The 16,611-nt window shown below is 40.6% G+C and overlaps 1 protein-coding gene across 3 annotated transcripts; it reads left to right on the plus strand.

Annotated features, from left to right (window-relative positions):
* Window positions 1–149: 149 nt before the first annotated feature.
* LOC108938423 (kinesin-like protein KIF2A) lies at window positions 150–15,985 on the plus strand. 3 transcript variants are annotated; one of them, XM_029259502.1, is made up of 18 exons: window positions 150–165; window positions 1,736–1,825; window positions 3,071–3,122; window positions 3,664–3,764; window positions 3,899–3,994; window positions 4,130–4,184; window positions 5,021–5,183; window positions 5,286–5,376; window positions 9,837–9,900; window positions 10,597–10,688; window positions 10,918–11,060; window positions 11,449–11,653; window positions 11,832–11,942; window positions 12,172–12,239; window positions 13,426–13,519; window positions 14,555–14,656; window positions 14,911–15,046; window positions 15,514–15,985. In XM_029259502.1, the coding sequence occupies exons 2-18, from the start codon at window positions 1,754–1,756 to the stop codon at window positions 15,597–15,599; spliced, it is 1,731 nt and encodes a 576-aa protein (XP_029115335.1). In that variant the 5' UTR covers window positions 150–165; window positions 1,736–1,753; the 3' UTR covers window positions 15,600–15,985. The 3 variants fall into 3 exon arrangements, with proteins under 3 accessions (XP_029115335.1, XP_018614494.2, XP_029115337.1); XM_018758978.2 differs by lacking the exon at window positions 150–165 and adding an exon at window positions 288–349; XM_029259504.1 differs by lacking the exons at window positions 150–165; window positions 13,426–13,519; window positions 15,514–15,985 and adding an exon at window positions 288–349 and having other exon boundaries at window positions 14,911–15,024.
* The last annotated feature ends 626 nt before the right edge of the window (window positions 15,986–16,611 follow it).

A 16,611-nucleotide genomic window follows, 5' to 3' on the forward strand; every position in this document is an offset into this window, starting at 1 on the left:
TGTTGACTGATTTCCTGCGCATCGTGCCATGTTGCTCTTTTCGCCGCTTCCACGTTTGTTTGTTGTCGCCACCGTGTTCGCCTTGGTAACAGGACGCCTGTCTCCTACGTCATTAAAATCTGCAACGCGCGGGAACGCCGGACACGCGCCATTCGCGCTGCAGAGGTGAGTCGAGTGCAGGCGCTCGCGCCGCCCTCTTCGCTTTTGGTGCCATGTAGTGACATCTGCCGATTGAGCGGGAAATGCAGGCCGCGTTCGCCTGGTTACGGACAGGGTTTTGGCGAAATTGGGACGCGAAGAAACCACGCAGTTCTTGGAAAATACGTGTTGTGTTTATATTTAAAAATTCGTAAGCCATTTTTTGTACTCAGTATCTATTTAGTTTTGTTGTAGTGAACAGAGAAGGCTGAAGGAAATGCCTGTGCATACAACACTTCTTGAGATGTATAACAAGCTACCAGACACACGACTGTAGGGTTGCACGGTTATGCTTTTTTTTTTTTTTTTTTTTGGAACCCGAATTGAAAATTACTTTGATAATGTCATGTCTTGGGTGGGTATTGTTTGTCAGGAGCTCAGTACATGATATTGATGGGCTTCCTCCATAATCCAACCCTTATATATGCCTGGTAGACGAAGAAGTGCCAGGTCTTCAAATTACCACCAAGTGGAGGAAACTCAAGTCAACAAATCAAATGCAAGGACATACAGTTCGTAGCTGTATCTTGGTTGTTCCGTGAAGAATGAAAGGAAACTCTACATCGACAGCCATTTCAAACTCTTGTGTTTTCATTTACGTTTATTAATTTAGCAGACACTCGTGTCCAAAGCGACGTCCATCTCCGAGAACAATACAAAAAGAGCACTGCATCAAGAGATTTGGATGCAGACACGTGATTCCACTGTATAAACCAGTGTACATTGCATGAGTAGCTGCATAAAGGCCTTTTTAAATTATTAAACCGATAACATACGCGCACAGGTTTATTGAGCACTTAGGAAATCAAGACAAAAGTGAGTTCAAAAGAGGTTAGTTTTGAGACCCATCTAGTTGGGGTGTAGCAAATGGTCAGGTCTTGTAGGTATCGGCGAAGACTTCTTAAGGGTTTTATAGCTTGTAACCAGTCTTGAATTTGATCCAGGCATCTAAAGGAAGCAAAAGAGATGAAAATAATGCTACATCCAGGGCAAGAGTTATTTTGGGGATGGGGCTTGTATACAATGGATCGGCGAGAGTGACATGTTTGGGGTTTGCAACATTTTGTTTGACATGTTTGGGGTGTGAGCTGCTGTTTTTGGTGGCTAGTAACATACTCAAACCCTGTCTGTTGCTATACTACTTAAATCCTGCCTGGCGAGAGGGCATTACTCTATTTTATGGGTCTCTAGGCATGCATTTCCAGTTTTGAAAATGTTTGGATCGGACAGTGTGTGTGGAAGAGCATTTTTAACTGCGGGTCTGTGAAATGTGGTTGTATTTACTGAAGCATAAAATATATGTACACAAAACTCCTTAAATGCATCAGAAAGAGTCTGTTCCATCCTACTCATATTGTACTGCTATCTACCGCCATAGTAACCCAGCACTGTAATTTCAGCCAGTTTCTTGGTGTGTAGTGTTCACTTTGGCACACTACTATAAGAAGTTTATTCCTGTAAAATAGTTGTATTGCTATGTGTCAATATGCCAGTGTGACATGTTTGGTGACCTTTTGATAATTTCGTTGTCTTGCAGGACAAATAATTGATTGTCATGTCTTTGAATGAGGACAATGAGAGTGTCACAGTGGAGTGGATAGAAAATGGAGACAACAAAGGGAAAGAGGTAGCTGATCCCCACCTGCCCCTTCCATCTGCCTGGTTGGCATCAGGGCTGCATCAGACTGAACCTGTCCATTCTTCTTGCCTCTTAGTACTGCAAATGGAGCCTTCAGGCTCAGGTTACTGAAACATGCAGGCTTTCATTGCTTTGTTTTGGCTAAAGGGATTGACTCAGACATTGCTCTCACTCCATGTGAATTCAGTGTTATGAATGGGGAACCCTAGTACCATACGTTGTTCAACACATTCCCCTCTCACAGCTAATGGGTGTGACAGTTGTGTTCAGCTAAGTTAGAATATCGGGTGAACTCCTTGTACTGCTAAGCTTTGGGGTCTTTTTTTTTCTCAGGTGAAACATAACATGAGTTACTTTGAGACTCTTGAAAGCAATGCATTGTTATGGTTAAAGTGCTGTGATCTTAACTCGGTATTATGCTTTAGATTTTGGAAATAAGATCTTTTTTTTTCATGGCTCATTAATTTGTTCCTTAGGTCATATTTTTATCCCTAGGCAAAAATTTGACCCAAGCACACATTTAGAGCACTGTATATGCTTTCATCAAGGGTACTACCAGAGTAAGAGCAAGTTGGATTCAAACCATCAGCATTTAAGATACAAGAGAGGTGCTAAACCTTGGATTTTGGGCATTAATAAATATTAGGAAAATGTAGTGCATGGAGGTAGATAGTGTTGTGGTACCATTTGGCAAATCTCTAAGCTGCCTTTAGCTGTTGCAAAATAAATCCTTTATGAATGAGTCATAAATTACTTGGTATAGAATATAGAAGCCCATGCATGCACTATATTCATAAGGATAGTTTTCTTAGTATTTTGGCCCTTTGTGTACAGTACAAGCTAATGGTCTGAAAAAACATGACACTCCTTGTTTTCTCACTGTTTCTCTAGTTCTTGGTTGTATTGCTTAGTGTCTCCACCTCTGCATTTTCTTGCCATGTGCTGTGTACACATGGAGATAGTATGTGTATATAGTCCTGGAGAGCATGTATGCACTGAATCCAGATATGGCCCCAGGTGAACAAAGTATCAAAAGTCTTGAAATTCTGCCCCCCCACATCCATAAGCCTCAGTAAAGGTTAATAAGATTCCCACGGTTTGTACCCAGGATGTGTGGCACTCGCATGGTCGAGTCAGCATCATGTTCTGGGCCTTTCCATTGGTTTCAGGGGGTCTCAATTTGCTGTTACTTTGTCATTTGTAGGTTCAACTTGTTTTATTTTTTCTTTGCAGGACCAACAAATTATACCACCTTCTAAAAATGAAAGCCCATGCAGGAACAGAGGTGAGATTCACATCTTTCTGTAACTCAGACCTACATCTTCATGAATTACAGAGAGCACACAGGTTTAATAGCTGAATTATATTTCTGTTTTTCTAGATTGACATTAAATTAGCATCTTGTGAAAAGGTATAAATGTTTTAATGATTGCTTGAAGCTATGTATGTTTAATTGAAACTCTTCACTGGGAATATTTTGCAATCCACTTGTGTACGTCCCAAGTTTCAGACCTGTGTATGCTTTTAAAAAGCTGGGTGCTGATTCCATTGCCTCTGTTAAGTGTTCTTCTACTCTCTGTTAAGAGAGTAGAAAAGGTGGCCACTATTAGTGCCGTGTCAGATTCCAGCAAGCAGTTCTTTACAGAGAACACAGGAGATAAGGCATAGCTGGCTGCAGTTTCCTATAAAAGCCAACACTCCCTCCCTAGCTGCTCTTCTTGGTACCTCTGCTCAATGCTCATAGAGGAAGAGACAGAAGGTGATGCAGAGGCTCAGAAATCTCTGTGAGCATCCTGCTAAGGGTCACCTCTCTCACCCCCTGGCAGCATGGAAGAAGTCTAACTGCGTAAAGGAGGTGGAGAAGTTGCAGGAGAAGAGGGAGCGGCGGCGACTCCAGCAGCAGGAGTTGAGGGAGAAGAGGGCACAGGTAGGAGAGTACACACACCACCGCCCATGTGAGCGATTTGTTTGAAAATTCTGTTTAAACAATAGTTTGTTCATGTCGCACTGTTGTGTCAGTGTTTTAACTTTTTACCTCTGCTTTCTCTTTTTGTGCTGAAGGAAGCTGATGTCACAATTCCCAACTATGAAATAATGTACATGATCAGGGATTTCCGAGCAAGCCTGGACTACCGACCCTTAACCACCGCTGATCTTGTAAGTGGCGTATTAATTTTCAGCAAAAGACATGTAGCTAAACCTGACACTAGTCATTTTAAAAGGATTACATTGCTCTTTTGTGTTGAAACAACAGTGGACCTCTATATGCTTATTTTAGTTTTTTTTTTCTAGATTAAAGAACGTAGGATATGTGTATGTGTACGTAAACGCCCACTTAATAAAAGAGGTAAGCATCCATGTTGCTCATCACGTGAGCTCTAATATTCTCTGTCCCACGCACTTTACACGTGTTCTACAGTACAGCTGCATTATTGCCATGTTATTGTAGTACAGCCTAATTTTGGGAATAGAAAACAAATGAAAGTCACAGTTGAAGTTGCACAGAGGTGGACATTGGATAAACCCTGGTCCATCATAAATGATCCACATTATCTGCATGCTACCTTGATTATTGGAGGTCATTTCTGCTTGTAGCCATCAGACTGTACAATGAGTCCTCACACTCCAGGGTAGTGACCTCTTAACTTCTGAGTGAAACTGAGCTTGCTCTGTGCTATCTCACTACACGCTGCAGCACCTTAATTTACCGTAACCTGTCTTAAATATGTTTGCTTATTTATCTATTTACTTTTAACTTATCTACTTATTTATTTCTTTCATTATCATATGTATGCATCCTCATGCTGTCTCTTTGGATAAATATTCTTGCATATTTATTTATTTACATATCTTATTTGTCAGCTTATCTGTTTCATTGCCATATATATGTATGTATGTATGTATGGTATATAGTCATGTGTACAGTATGGTGTGCATCATATGCTGCTACCCGATGAAATTTCCCCCTAAGATTTAAAACATTTAATTGATTCATTCAGTCATTCGCTCATTCAAATGTTCACTTCAGCATTCAGTGGTGTGTAATGGCTTATGCCAAGACTGCAGGTTCCTCTGACTCCTGAGGTGTACAACTTGGCCCAGGACCACTGTGCTGTACAAAGGGTGTTGTACTTCCTGAGGGATGACAGTACTGGCATTTCTCACATGGGCCCTGCCTTTCAGAGCTCTCCCTGAAAGACCTGGATGTCATAACCATACCCAGCAAGGATGTGGTCATGGTGCATGAGCCCAAGCAGAAGGTGGACCTGACGCGCTACCTGGAGAACCAGACCTTCCGCTTTGACTACGCCTTTGATGACAGCACTACTAATGAAATGGTTTACAGGTGGGCTTTTTTTGTACAGGCATTTTCTCCATTCTCTCCATCTGTGGTCTCTGGCTGCAGCGCCACCTTACTGATAGAGCTGCTGCCCCGATTGCTCTGCAGGTTCACAGCCAGGCCTCTGGTGGAGACCATCTTTGAACGGGGAATGGCCACATGCTTTGCCTATGGACAAACAGGAAGTGGGAAAACACATGTGAGTGACTGATAGACATGTCATCTCTTTCCTTGTTTAATTAAAATTCTAGTAGAGGAGTCCACTAAAACTGCTGTGCTGTTACTTAGGCAATGATAAGGATATATTGCAGTATTGTAATATTTCCATGTGTAGAATGCAGAATCAAAAATAATACTAATGTAAAAGTACTGTTACTTTAAAAATACTAGTGTGCAAACATTTGTTATAGCATTGTAAGAGAACATTTATCATAACACTACCTGTCTGCAGTACTTTTAGCAAATGGAAATAGATACACACACACACACACACACACACACACACACACACACACACATTTTCAGAACCGCTTGTCCCATATAGGGTCGCAGGGAACCGGAGCCAACCCGGTAACACAGGGCGTAAGGCCGGAGGGGGAGGGGACACACCCAGGACGGGACGCCAGTCCGTCGCAAGGCACCCCAAGCGGGACTCGAACCCCAGACCCACCCGGGAGCAGGACCCGGTCCAACCCACTGCGCCACCGCGCCCCCAATTAGGAATAGATAATTCACTAAAATTAAATTAAATTAAATGTATTGCGAGTGAGAAGCGCTGTTGTTTCACAGTGCCTGGGTGATGCGAGAGGACGTGGGTTCGATCCCTCACTCTGTGTGGAGTTTGAATGTTCTCCCCGTGTCTCTATGGGTTTCCTCCGGGTGCTCCGGTTTCCTCCCACAGTCAAAAGACATGCTGTACAGGTTCACCCATAGTGTGTGAGTGACAGGGAGAGTGTGTTCCACTGATGTATGGATGAGTGACCCATTGTAAGTAGTGTATCTAGCAGTGCTTATAAGTCACCTTGATGAATAAGGTGTGTGGGCTGATAACACTACATAGTATCCATTGGAAGTCGCTTTGGTGAAAAATGTCTGCTAAATAAATCAACGTAAATGTATTGATAAGTATTTATTTATATTAAATATAACTCTCTATTAGTATTTAAAAACAAACTAAAATACTTCAGACCAATATAGGCAGTCCCTGGATTATGAACGAGTTCCATTCCTAAGTCTGTCTTTAAGTCAATTTGTACTCAAGTCAGAACAGTTAGGTATGGTTGGTATCTAAAGTGTCAGTCAGTCAAATGTTTGTCTTAGTATATGGTATATAGTGTACCTTTCTATCCATAAAAAACATTAAAGAAATGCTTCCAGATACACTACACACATCTTTAACATAATACAGTAGTAATAATAATAACAACAACAATAATAAATGTAACTCTTCTTAATAGAGACACGAAAAGAGATAATAATAATAAATGTTACTACAGTATTTATATTGGAGAGAGAAAATTAAAAAAGCCAAATACAGTAACACACAAAAGATACTGTTAGCAGCAACGTAGTCCAATTGAAAAGAACAAAGTCTTTGTCCTACCTTAGGCCCACAAGACAGCGAACCACTGTAGATGTGCAATGTTTTGATGGGCGTTGCAAAGTAGCGCCCGTTTCTTATTATGGACCATTGTATGTAACTCAGATTTTTAAGTTGGGGGTGGTTTGTAACTACGGGTTGTACATAAGTTGGGTGTTTGTAACCCGGGGACTGCCTGTACTACTTGATTCGAATTTACTTAAGATGATTGTGTTAACCTGTATACATTTTAACCATTATTCTGAAATTGATAAAACAGGAACGACTTGCCAAATAACTTGGTTAAAAAACAAACCAGATCACTTAAAAAAATTCAGCTCTCACAATATGAAATGGACATGTTGATCTTTCATCAATATGTTCAATCAATCAATTAATGAATCAATCAATCAATGAATGAGCTTTATTGCCAAGTATGTTTACACATACAAGGAATTCTTCTTGGTGACAGGAACTTCCACAGCACAGACAGAATGACAATGACAAGACACATAATAAAAGTAGAGTGGGCTAATGAAAGATTAAAAAAAAAGAAAAAAGAGTATAAAGTACACAATATACAAAATAGACACTAGACATTATATGTGAATTATATCAATCAATATTTATGTTATTTTAGAATATAAAGATATTTAATCTCTGGTCAGCATTAAACTGATTTGTCTCACTGCATGGAGAAAGGCACATTGCTTAAATGTGGATTAGGCTATATGATATATCATAGTCTAATGATATGTGATTGTTAATGGATCACTGTGAAAAATTGATCTGACTAGCATCTGATAACCAGGATGAGGCAGTATCGCTGCTGCGATTTAATTGAAGACATTAATTCTGAATTTAAAAGTATCAAAAACATGACAGAGTACATTTTTAAGGAAAAAAGAAATTTAAAGAAAAAATGTATTCTGCAGAAGGGGGTGCGGTGGCGCAGTGGGTTGGACCGCAGTCCTGCTGTCTGGTGGGTCTGGGGTTCGAGTCCCGCTTGGGGTACCTTGCGACGGACTGGCGTCCCGTCCTGGGTGTGTCCCCTTCCCCCTCCGGCCTTACGCCCTGTGTTGCCGGGTAGGCTCTGGTTCCCCGTGACCCCGTAAGGGACAAGCGGTTCTGAAAGGGGGTGCGGTGGCGCAGTGGGTTGGACCGCAGTCCTGCTCTCCGGTGGGTCTGGGGTTCGAGTCCCGCTTGGGGTGCCTTGTGACGGACTGGCGTCCCGTCCTGGGTGTGTCCCCTCCCCCTCTGGCCTTACGCTCTGTGTTACCGGGTAGGCTCCGGTTCCCCGTGTCCCCGTATGGGACAAGCGGTTCTGAAAATGTGTGTGTGTGTGTGTGTATTCTGCAGAAATTTTAATGAGTACAAGTAATGGAATAAATGCAACACATTGCTACTCACTCACCTTGGCTGAATGCAGTGCATTTATATTGAAGGATTCCTAATTTTTATGTAAATACATCGGATGTGCTGCTATTTGTATTTTTACACTGCTCATGGACATAGTCACTATGTCACTTCACTGTCAGCTAACTGCAAAGTACACAAGGCCTTTGTTCAAAAACAAGTGGTTCTAACAGGCAGTTGCCATTGATAATGAGCAACCAGAGAAGTCGTAATTGACAGTCACCAGGCTGCTACACAGAGTAAATGTAGGGAACAGCGGACACCTACCCGAATAGACTCAAAAACATTTATTGCAGCAAAAGACTAGAGCTCTAAAACTTATTGAGGTGTGGTTTCTGGAAATATATCTGAGCTGTACATTTTTGTATTGTTGTTTGTTCACAGAGAGAAATAGATACAGGTAAGGAGTGTTGTAACAGAAAAATAAAATGTTAACATCATTTGCATAACCTAAACTTGATTTATTTTCTCCCATCATGGACATCTGTACATGTCACCATTTAACTTAATAAAGATTAAGCATTCCATTACCCAGCTGCTTTGGGAATTGCTTGCTGAAATTAATTCAACAAGTAAATAATGGTCCATTCATTAAATTAGCACTATGCCATTTTTTATGTTGCACAAACAAACAAAATATTTTTAAAATATGTCCGTGATATTTTCTTTAAACATTTTTTATGTCTCGGTTAGCTGCTTTGTCTTTCAGAAACACCATATTAAAGAAGAAAAACAAATGAAATCTGATCAGTAAATGACTGACTGGTACTGTATTATTGGTGCCCTCTGCTGAGGCCAAGTCTGTTCATCAACCTGAGCTGATCATCAACTTAATGCTGTCACTAAAGGGAGGATTGTATCTTGTTTGCTTTTTGTTAGTTTTAAAAATTGTGTGTTTTTAAACTCATTTGTCCAGTGCATATAGTTGGGATGGTTCTGAGCTTTATCCTGAAAACACTGGGCGTGAATAAATCAACACATTCTTGATAAGGTGCCAGTCCCATCACAGAGCAATCGATTACGTTTATTGAATTACACACACTGCAGACAATTTACAGTCACCAGTTCGACATGTCTAGGCACTGTGAGAAGAAATATCTGGAGCAGTCAGAGGAAGCCCTTGTGAATGTGAGAATGTGAAAAGGGGACAGCAGATAGCGTAGTAGTTAGGGCTGCTGCCTTTGTACCCAGAGGTTACAAATTTGAGTCTCACCTCCAGCTGTAGTACCCTTGAGCAAGATACTTAGCTTAAATGGGTATATAATTTTAAGTGGCTTAATGTTTTGAGTTGCTGTGGAGAAAAGCATCAGCTAAATTAATAAATGTCAATGAAAACACACTGAGCAAGGTTCAAACAGTCTAAAGTCTCTCTAAACCCCATAGTCCAGGAGCAATGAGACTCCAGCACTACACTTAATGTCATGCTTAATCTTGATATTACAGGCATCCCTTGATTTATTTTCAAGTCAGCGTCTATAAAAACATCTCATATAGCTCAATTACAAGCACTGAAAAAAATGTTTTATAATTTCTCATTTTCACTTAATAGAAAAAGCTTTTTTTGCGAACATTTGCAACCTGTGAAATAATTGTATGAAATCTATGTATCTAAAGGCTTAGGCAAGGGATGCCAGGATTTTTTTCACAGACTTTTGCTTTTTCAGACTATGGGAGGAGATTTTTCTGGGAAGAATCAAGACTGTTCAAAAGGAATCTATGCGCTGGCTGGTATGTGCCTTAAATCCGCTGGTCAGTCAGAGTCATTTATTTGTCATATGCACAGTTATACTGAGTACACTAGGCATTAAAATGCTTGTGACGAGGCTTATAGATGTGAACAGACGTGAACAAACACGTATTTAGACAAGGATGTGCTGATAAGTAAGGCAGCACAAATAAGTGTAAAAGGGCAGGTACAAATAAATACACACACACACACACACACACACACACATTTTCAGAACCGCTTGTCCCATACGGGGTCACGGGGAACCGGAGCCTACCCGGCAACACAGGGCGTAAGGCTGGAGGGGGAGGGGACACACCCAGGACGGGACGCCAGTCCGTCGCAAGGCACCCCAAGCGGGACTTGAACCCCAGACCCACTGGAGAGCAGGACTGTGGTCCAACCCACTGCGCCACCGCACCCCCCAAATAAATACAAGTACAATAAATACTAAATAAATAGTAAATAGTGAACACTGAGTAAAGTCCAGGGATCTGGAATAGAGGTAATAAAGTGTCGCAGTGCAGGACTACTTGCTGTTAAGTAGTCTGATGGCCCATAGGTAAAAGCTGTTTTTCAGTCTTCTCTTGAAACAGCTACAATGGAGGTGTCTGCCAGACGGCACTAGGTGGTATTGCTCGATAAAGATTCTGAGTTTCCTCTGTTTACTTAGTGTATCCTTTTCAACCTTTCTTCAGCTCAAGATGTTTTCCTCATGCTGAAGAAACCCAACTACAAAAAACTTGACCTTCAGGTCTATGCCACTTTCTTTGAAATCTACAGTGGGAAGGTAATTGAAGCAGATAAGTGTCATGCCAGCAGTGTACAAACTTTAAAATATGTGAAATTATTTCAAGTTCTTTTTGTGTCATGTCCATTTCTTTATTTAAATTTTTTTAGAGACTACTTTGCAAATCCAAATCAAAAATGCATTATAGCTGACAGCATACATGTGCAGGTTTAGGAATCTCTGGAAATGCTTGTCTCTGTAGCATGGCTCTTCTTGCCCTACCATTCAGGTGTTTGACCTGTTGAACCACAAGGCCAAGCTACGTGTGCTAGAAGATGGCAAGCAACAGGTTCAGGTGGTGGGGTTGCATGAGCATGAGGTCAAGTGCACTGAGGACGTGTTAAAGCTCATCAAAGTTGGGAATAGCTACAGGTATGATGAAATGTCGGAGTGGTTATCTAGGTCTCAGCATTTCTCCTGATTTTGGGAAGAAGCAGGAAGGATGGCTTGCAACAGTGTTTGAATGTTTATTTTTGGTATGTTGATGTTTGATGGAATTTCTTATAATGGAGTGGGATGGATATTGAAACAAAACTGCTGCACTTATGTTTATTTATTTGCTTGATTGCATTAAATTATAAACTATTGAAAATATCTCTGGTGATACATGAAGGACTTTACTGCAGCAAGGAGTATTCAGATTTTTGGAGCACTTCTAAGCTGCCTAAACACCTCTATTAAAGTTATATACATGAGATGACTGATGTGGTTTTTAACCGTGTTTCCTCCCTGTGTCTTTTGTCCTACCATGTAACTGCAGGATGTCTGGTCAGACCTCAGCCAATGCCCATTCGTCCCGTAGCCATGCTGTCTTCCAGATCATTCTGCAGAGGAAAGGGAAAATGCATGGGAAGTTCTCCCTCATTGACCTGGCAGGCAATGAGCGAGGAGCTGATACCATCAGTTCCAACAAGCAGACTCGCCTTGAGGGGGCTGAGATCAATAAAAGCCTACTAGCGCTCAAGGTTAGAGGTCAAAGGTCATTTATAGGCCTCAGAAGGTTTCATGTTTATTGATCTTCAGTTTTCTATGTAATACATGGCTTTGAAAGTTTATTAATGCAGTTGCAATGCCAGCCAACACCATCACAGGTTATCAGGAAGCAATATAGTCTTTGAGAAAACTGGATTATTTGTTTTGTAGGAGTGCATCAGGGCACTTGGACGCAACAAACCACATACACCATTCCGAGCCAGTAAGCTGACACAGGTCCTGAGGGATTCCTTCATTGGCGAAAACTCCAGAACATGCATGGTGAGTATTCAGGCTTGGTAGATCCTTTCTCTGCTAACATCTACATCTGCTTCATTACCATAGGATAAAGCTGAGCTAAGTGATTTAGTTACTGTACCATACCTGCCAGTCAGTTATTACGCATTTTTGCATATAATGACTGTAAATATGTAGAAATTTCAGTTTTTATATAAATGTTGTCTTCTGTTTTAACATTTTCTCATGGAATTAATACTAATCTCTTGCACAGATTGCTACCATCTCCCCTGGAATGATATCCTGTGAAAACACACTGAATACATTACGCTATGCTAACCGGTAGGCACTATGATGTAAAATGAGCTGTAAACAAAAAATAGCTGAATTCACAAGAGCTATCTGTAGCCCATTAGAGTTTAAGTTATGGATCATATAATCTAATTTTAGAAAAGGAACATTCATAATTTTTGTTGCATATTCATATCTCTGGTGCTAATGGTGTTTATTGATCATATATCCTCAAATAGCTTAAAGGATCCAACTGTACAAGAAGACAGGGTAGTGTAATAAATTTGAAAAGTGCTTATGGGAATGAATTGTCTTTTTATTTTCATCTCCACTCTCATCCATCCCTTTTGTACCAGTCACACAGTAGCTGTCATATCCTTTTCTACCTATGTCTCACTGAAGATTTTTGGATCACCTTTTCTGTGTTTGTCAGCTCCCTAATGTCAAACAGAGCTTTTGTTTTGATTCACACCATGCCATTGTTTTGCTGTGTTAAGGGACACCTCCCACAGTAACTTGTCTCTGGTTTCAGACATCATTACTGGTCTCAACTATGAAACCAAAGTCATTTCACTGCTCAGCTGAAGTGCTCTGTTTCAGGGCAGCTGCTTGCAGTTTGATTGGGTCAGGGTTAATAATTCAAGGATATTAATAATTAAAAGTTAAGTTCCCAAGAAACAATTACTGGTTGCAAGGAAACAATACTGAAATGTATTTTGACAGACTTAAAAAGTTAAGTGCCCTTCTTTGGACTGGAGCCCTATTCAGTGTATACCTGCCTTATGCCTCTGCTTCCAGAATAGCCTCTGTGCACAAGAACTAAGGAGCACAATTGGTTTAATAACTGATATTTAACTGCCAGTTATACTTGGTGGGCATAGGTTTGAGTCTAGTTCATGGTGTGCAGCTCAGGGTGTGCAGAGTTTGCATCTTTCTCCTTGTCTTTGCATTCTGCAGACATGTATTAATGAAGGCATGGCGTAAGTTGTCCATTCCTTTCATGCCTGAAAAACCACGCAAGTTGTTTCTGAGAGATAGATTTGAGTGGCTGGCACTTCCACACAGTCAACTCAGTTCAACTCATGTGTGCTGTTTAGTTTTTATGCACAGGTTTTAAACTATCCAGAAAATAAAATATGGGAGCCTGTGAGTGGAGTCACCAGTATTTTGACTTGGTAGAAACTCAGACAGAACCTCACATGAATAGTGATATTCAGTTCATGTTTTGTGACTGCAGAGTGAAAGAGCTGACTGTGGACCTTGGTGCAGTGGACGGGCGCCCCAATATCCATGCAGTGGACCAACTGAACATGATGGAGGTGCAGTGGGGGGTGGGTTGCTGTTTTCAGAATGATGATATCAAACTGCTTTGTGAACAAAGTGTAAGGACATTGGTTGACCCTTGTTCCTCATAATTGAAGTTAACTCACTCAGTCACTCACCTAACTAACTAACTAACTAACTAACATGAAGTGCTTGTGGGAGTCAGGGTTGAGGTTGTCTGGAACCAGAGGCACAGTGTGTAAGGCCAAGGAGGGTACACTCTTGAAGGCACCCCAGTCTAGTGCAGGATAGCCGCATGCACAGAGTCACACTATGGGAAGATAGAGTCCTGCACAAAGAATGAGCTGGATTTGAACCTATGTCTCTATAGCCCAGCCATTATCTTACAGCACCTGGGTGTATGAGAGAATGTGGGATTTATGTGGAGTTTGAATGTTCTCCCTTGTCACAGTGTTTGTGTGTGTGAGTGACAGGGAGTAAGTGTGTTTCAGTGGTATACTCATTGTATAGTTACTCATTGATGAGTTACTCATTGCAGGTAGTATATCTAACATTGTAAGTAACCTTGGGTGAAAAGGTATAGGCTGATACTACTACATAGTGTTCATTGGAAGTTGCGTTGGAGAAAATTTGTCTACTATAGGAATAAATGTCAGCTGAAGTTGGTGGTGGATTGACATTACTCCTTGGTAGTGCTGTTAGTTTGGTACTTTGCTACTCATAGCTGGTACTGGCACAATAATTCATTTTTAATGAGTACAAGGACTGGTAGTAATTGGAACAAACTTCGGAAAGGATCTTAGAAGTTCTAGTCTATTATTTAGGAAGTACATTTATCAGTTCTTGGTATTATCTGTTCTCATTACCAGCATTCAAATATAGTATCAGTGCATCCCTAGCTTATGGCACCATAACTGTATATTGATCTATGTATTTGCTCATGTCTATATAATCTTTTTGGTGGAAAGTCTGGGGGTATTCATGTTTTCAGTGTGTAGTTGCTGGCCACTGCCCTCTCTGTGGAGGTGGGGATTATAGTATGTAAGGTGTTATATCTCTGGTTCTTCTGGTTCCTCTGGCAGGAGGAAGAGATCTCCCCTCAGCTCTTCACCTTCCATGAAGCAGTCTCTCAGCTGGTGGAGATGGAGGAGCAGGTTCTGGAGGATCACAGGGCAGTCTTTCAGGTGAACCCTGAACATGTTCTCACTATCATCTCTGGTTATCTAATAACCACTACATTATATAGATCTAAAATCTCTGCTTGTTAATTTACTGAGCTGGAAGCCTTCATAAATGGTACTCATTTACAGTGGTATGAAATAAATTTTCATTAGATTTTTTTTTTAAACAGTGAATCAGGGTTATTCAAAGCAAGGTCAAGAGTGATTTGTCTCTCCACAGTTACAAAATGAATGATTCTGATGTGTTTCATACTCAGGAGTCAATCCGGTGGCTGGAGGATGAAAAGGTGCTACTGGAAATGACTGAAGAGGTTGATTACGATGTGGATTCTTACGCCACTCAACTAGAACATATTTTGAACCAAAAAATTGAGATCTTGACCGGTCTAAGAGGTATTTCTCTAAAAACAAACTATGAGGTACACATCTGTCAAAAATGTCAGATATAATCAGTCAGATATAATCAGCTTAAAACCACAGCTAAACATTTATGTGGTAAGAGGTTGCTGTTTTCCACGTGCTGGTTTCAGGAGGGTAAAACAAAGTCAGGCAAATCAAAATTCAGTTTAGTCCAATTAAATGTATATCTATGCAGCTTTCCCTCAACAAGGTGACAAAAGCACAGAATGAGAGAATGCAGTTTATACATAAAAGATGACAATAAAAATGGAGAAAAGAGAGTATGTAAGCCACTTTGGGTGAAAGAAAATGCCAAGTACTTTTTCGGTCCAGGAGAGACAAATTTTAGAAAGTAAAGTGGTGAATATATGTTTCATAAGTTGCCAATGAGTTGGAAGTCTTCAGTGTACATTGACTTTTCTGTACAAACGGAGCCGTTTTGTTCCCTTCCTTTTCAACAGACGAGGTGAAGTTATTCTGCTCTGCACTTCAGGAAGAGGAACAGGCCAGTAAACAAATCAACCCCAAGCGGTCACGTGCCGTCTAAAGCTGAATGTCTGTGTCTGGTAAAGGCACATATATAGAAAACATGTCCGTTGAATGCTTAGTATGATTCATCCTAACTGGTTGTAAAGACAGTGCTGTCCAGAAATGAAAGAAAATGTAATGTCCCTCCAGACAACTTCTGGGGTTCTTCTGAGAAAAAGGCTGTTGTTAAAAACTGGTATTCCGTCTGGGCTATAGGTAGCGTATTGTGTTTAAAATAGCACTTTACAATGCATGTTTGAATCCTACATCCTGCGTTGTGACTTGGATAATGTACTTACCCGGAATTGCTTTAGTTGAGAAATGAAGTTCTCAGCTACTACATGAAGGGGGTAAATATTGGTAAGTTGTTTTGGAACAAAATGTCACCTGAATTAAAGAGTGGAACTACTTTTTAAACTCCTTTCTTTTAATGCGTTTCTTCCGATCTTACTTTTTTGACAAGATGTGAAAAGAATAAAAACTGCACCTTCTATGGTATTCTCACTGCAGATTCTCTGCCATGGTTGCATTCAAGCAGTTCCCAAATAAAAGTTTGTTCTTCTGTCTGGTTAACATTTTGTATGTATACTTATTTTTTTCTATTTACAACAGAGTGTAAATAAGAAAGGCCAATAAAGAAAACCTATTCAGAGCTGGACCAGGGTGTTGGTGCCCATCTTTGGCTATGTGATCCTATGTTTTTACTCCACACATATGAAATTCACTAATGCTCAATACAATGATAATACACAAAACCATAAAACAAAGCTTGGAAAAACAATTTAAGTTGTCTACACCTGAAGGTAAATAACATACATACAACTGGGCTATGGCTTCAAGTCAGATGTATTACATGGAGGTGGAGGCAGACAGGTGGCATTTCACTGCTGGCTCAAAACTGGTAGCTGTAGAAGCTACAGGATCATGTACAGATTATTCACCTTCTGGTTGCTTCTTTTACACTTTCTTCAATCTTTCAAAAGTTAAGGCAGGTCATACTCGCATACTCCCTGTTGCTAAACTCACAAAGA

Source organism: Scleropages formosus, chromosome 17 (assembly GCF_900964775.1).
Source record: "Scleropages formosus chromosome 17, fSclFor1.1, whole genome shotgun sequence".
Classification (NCBI taxonomy): Eukaryota; Metazoa; Chordata; class Actinopteri; order Osteoglossiformes; family Osteoglossidae; genus Scleropages; species Scleropages formosus.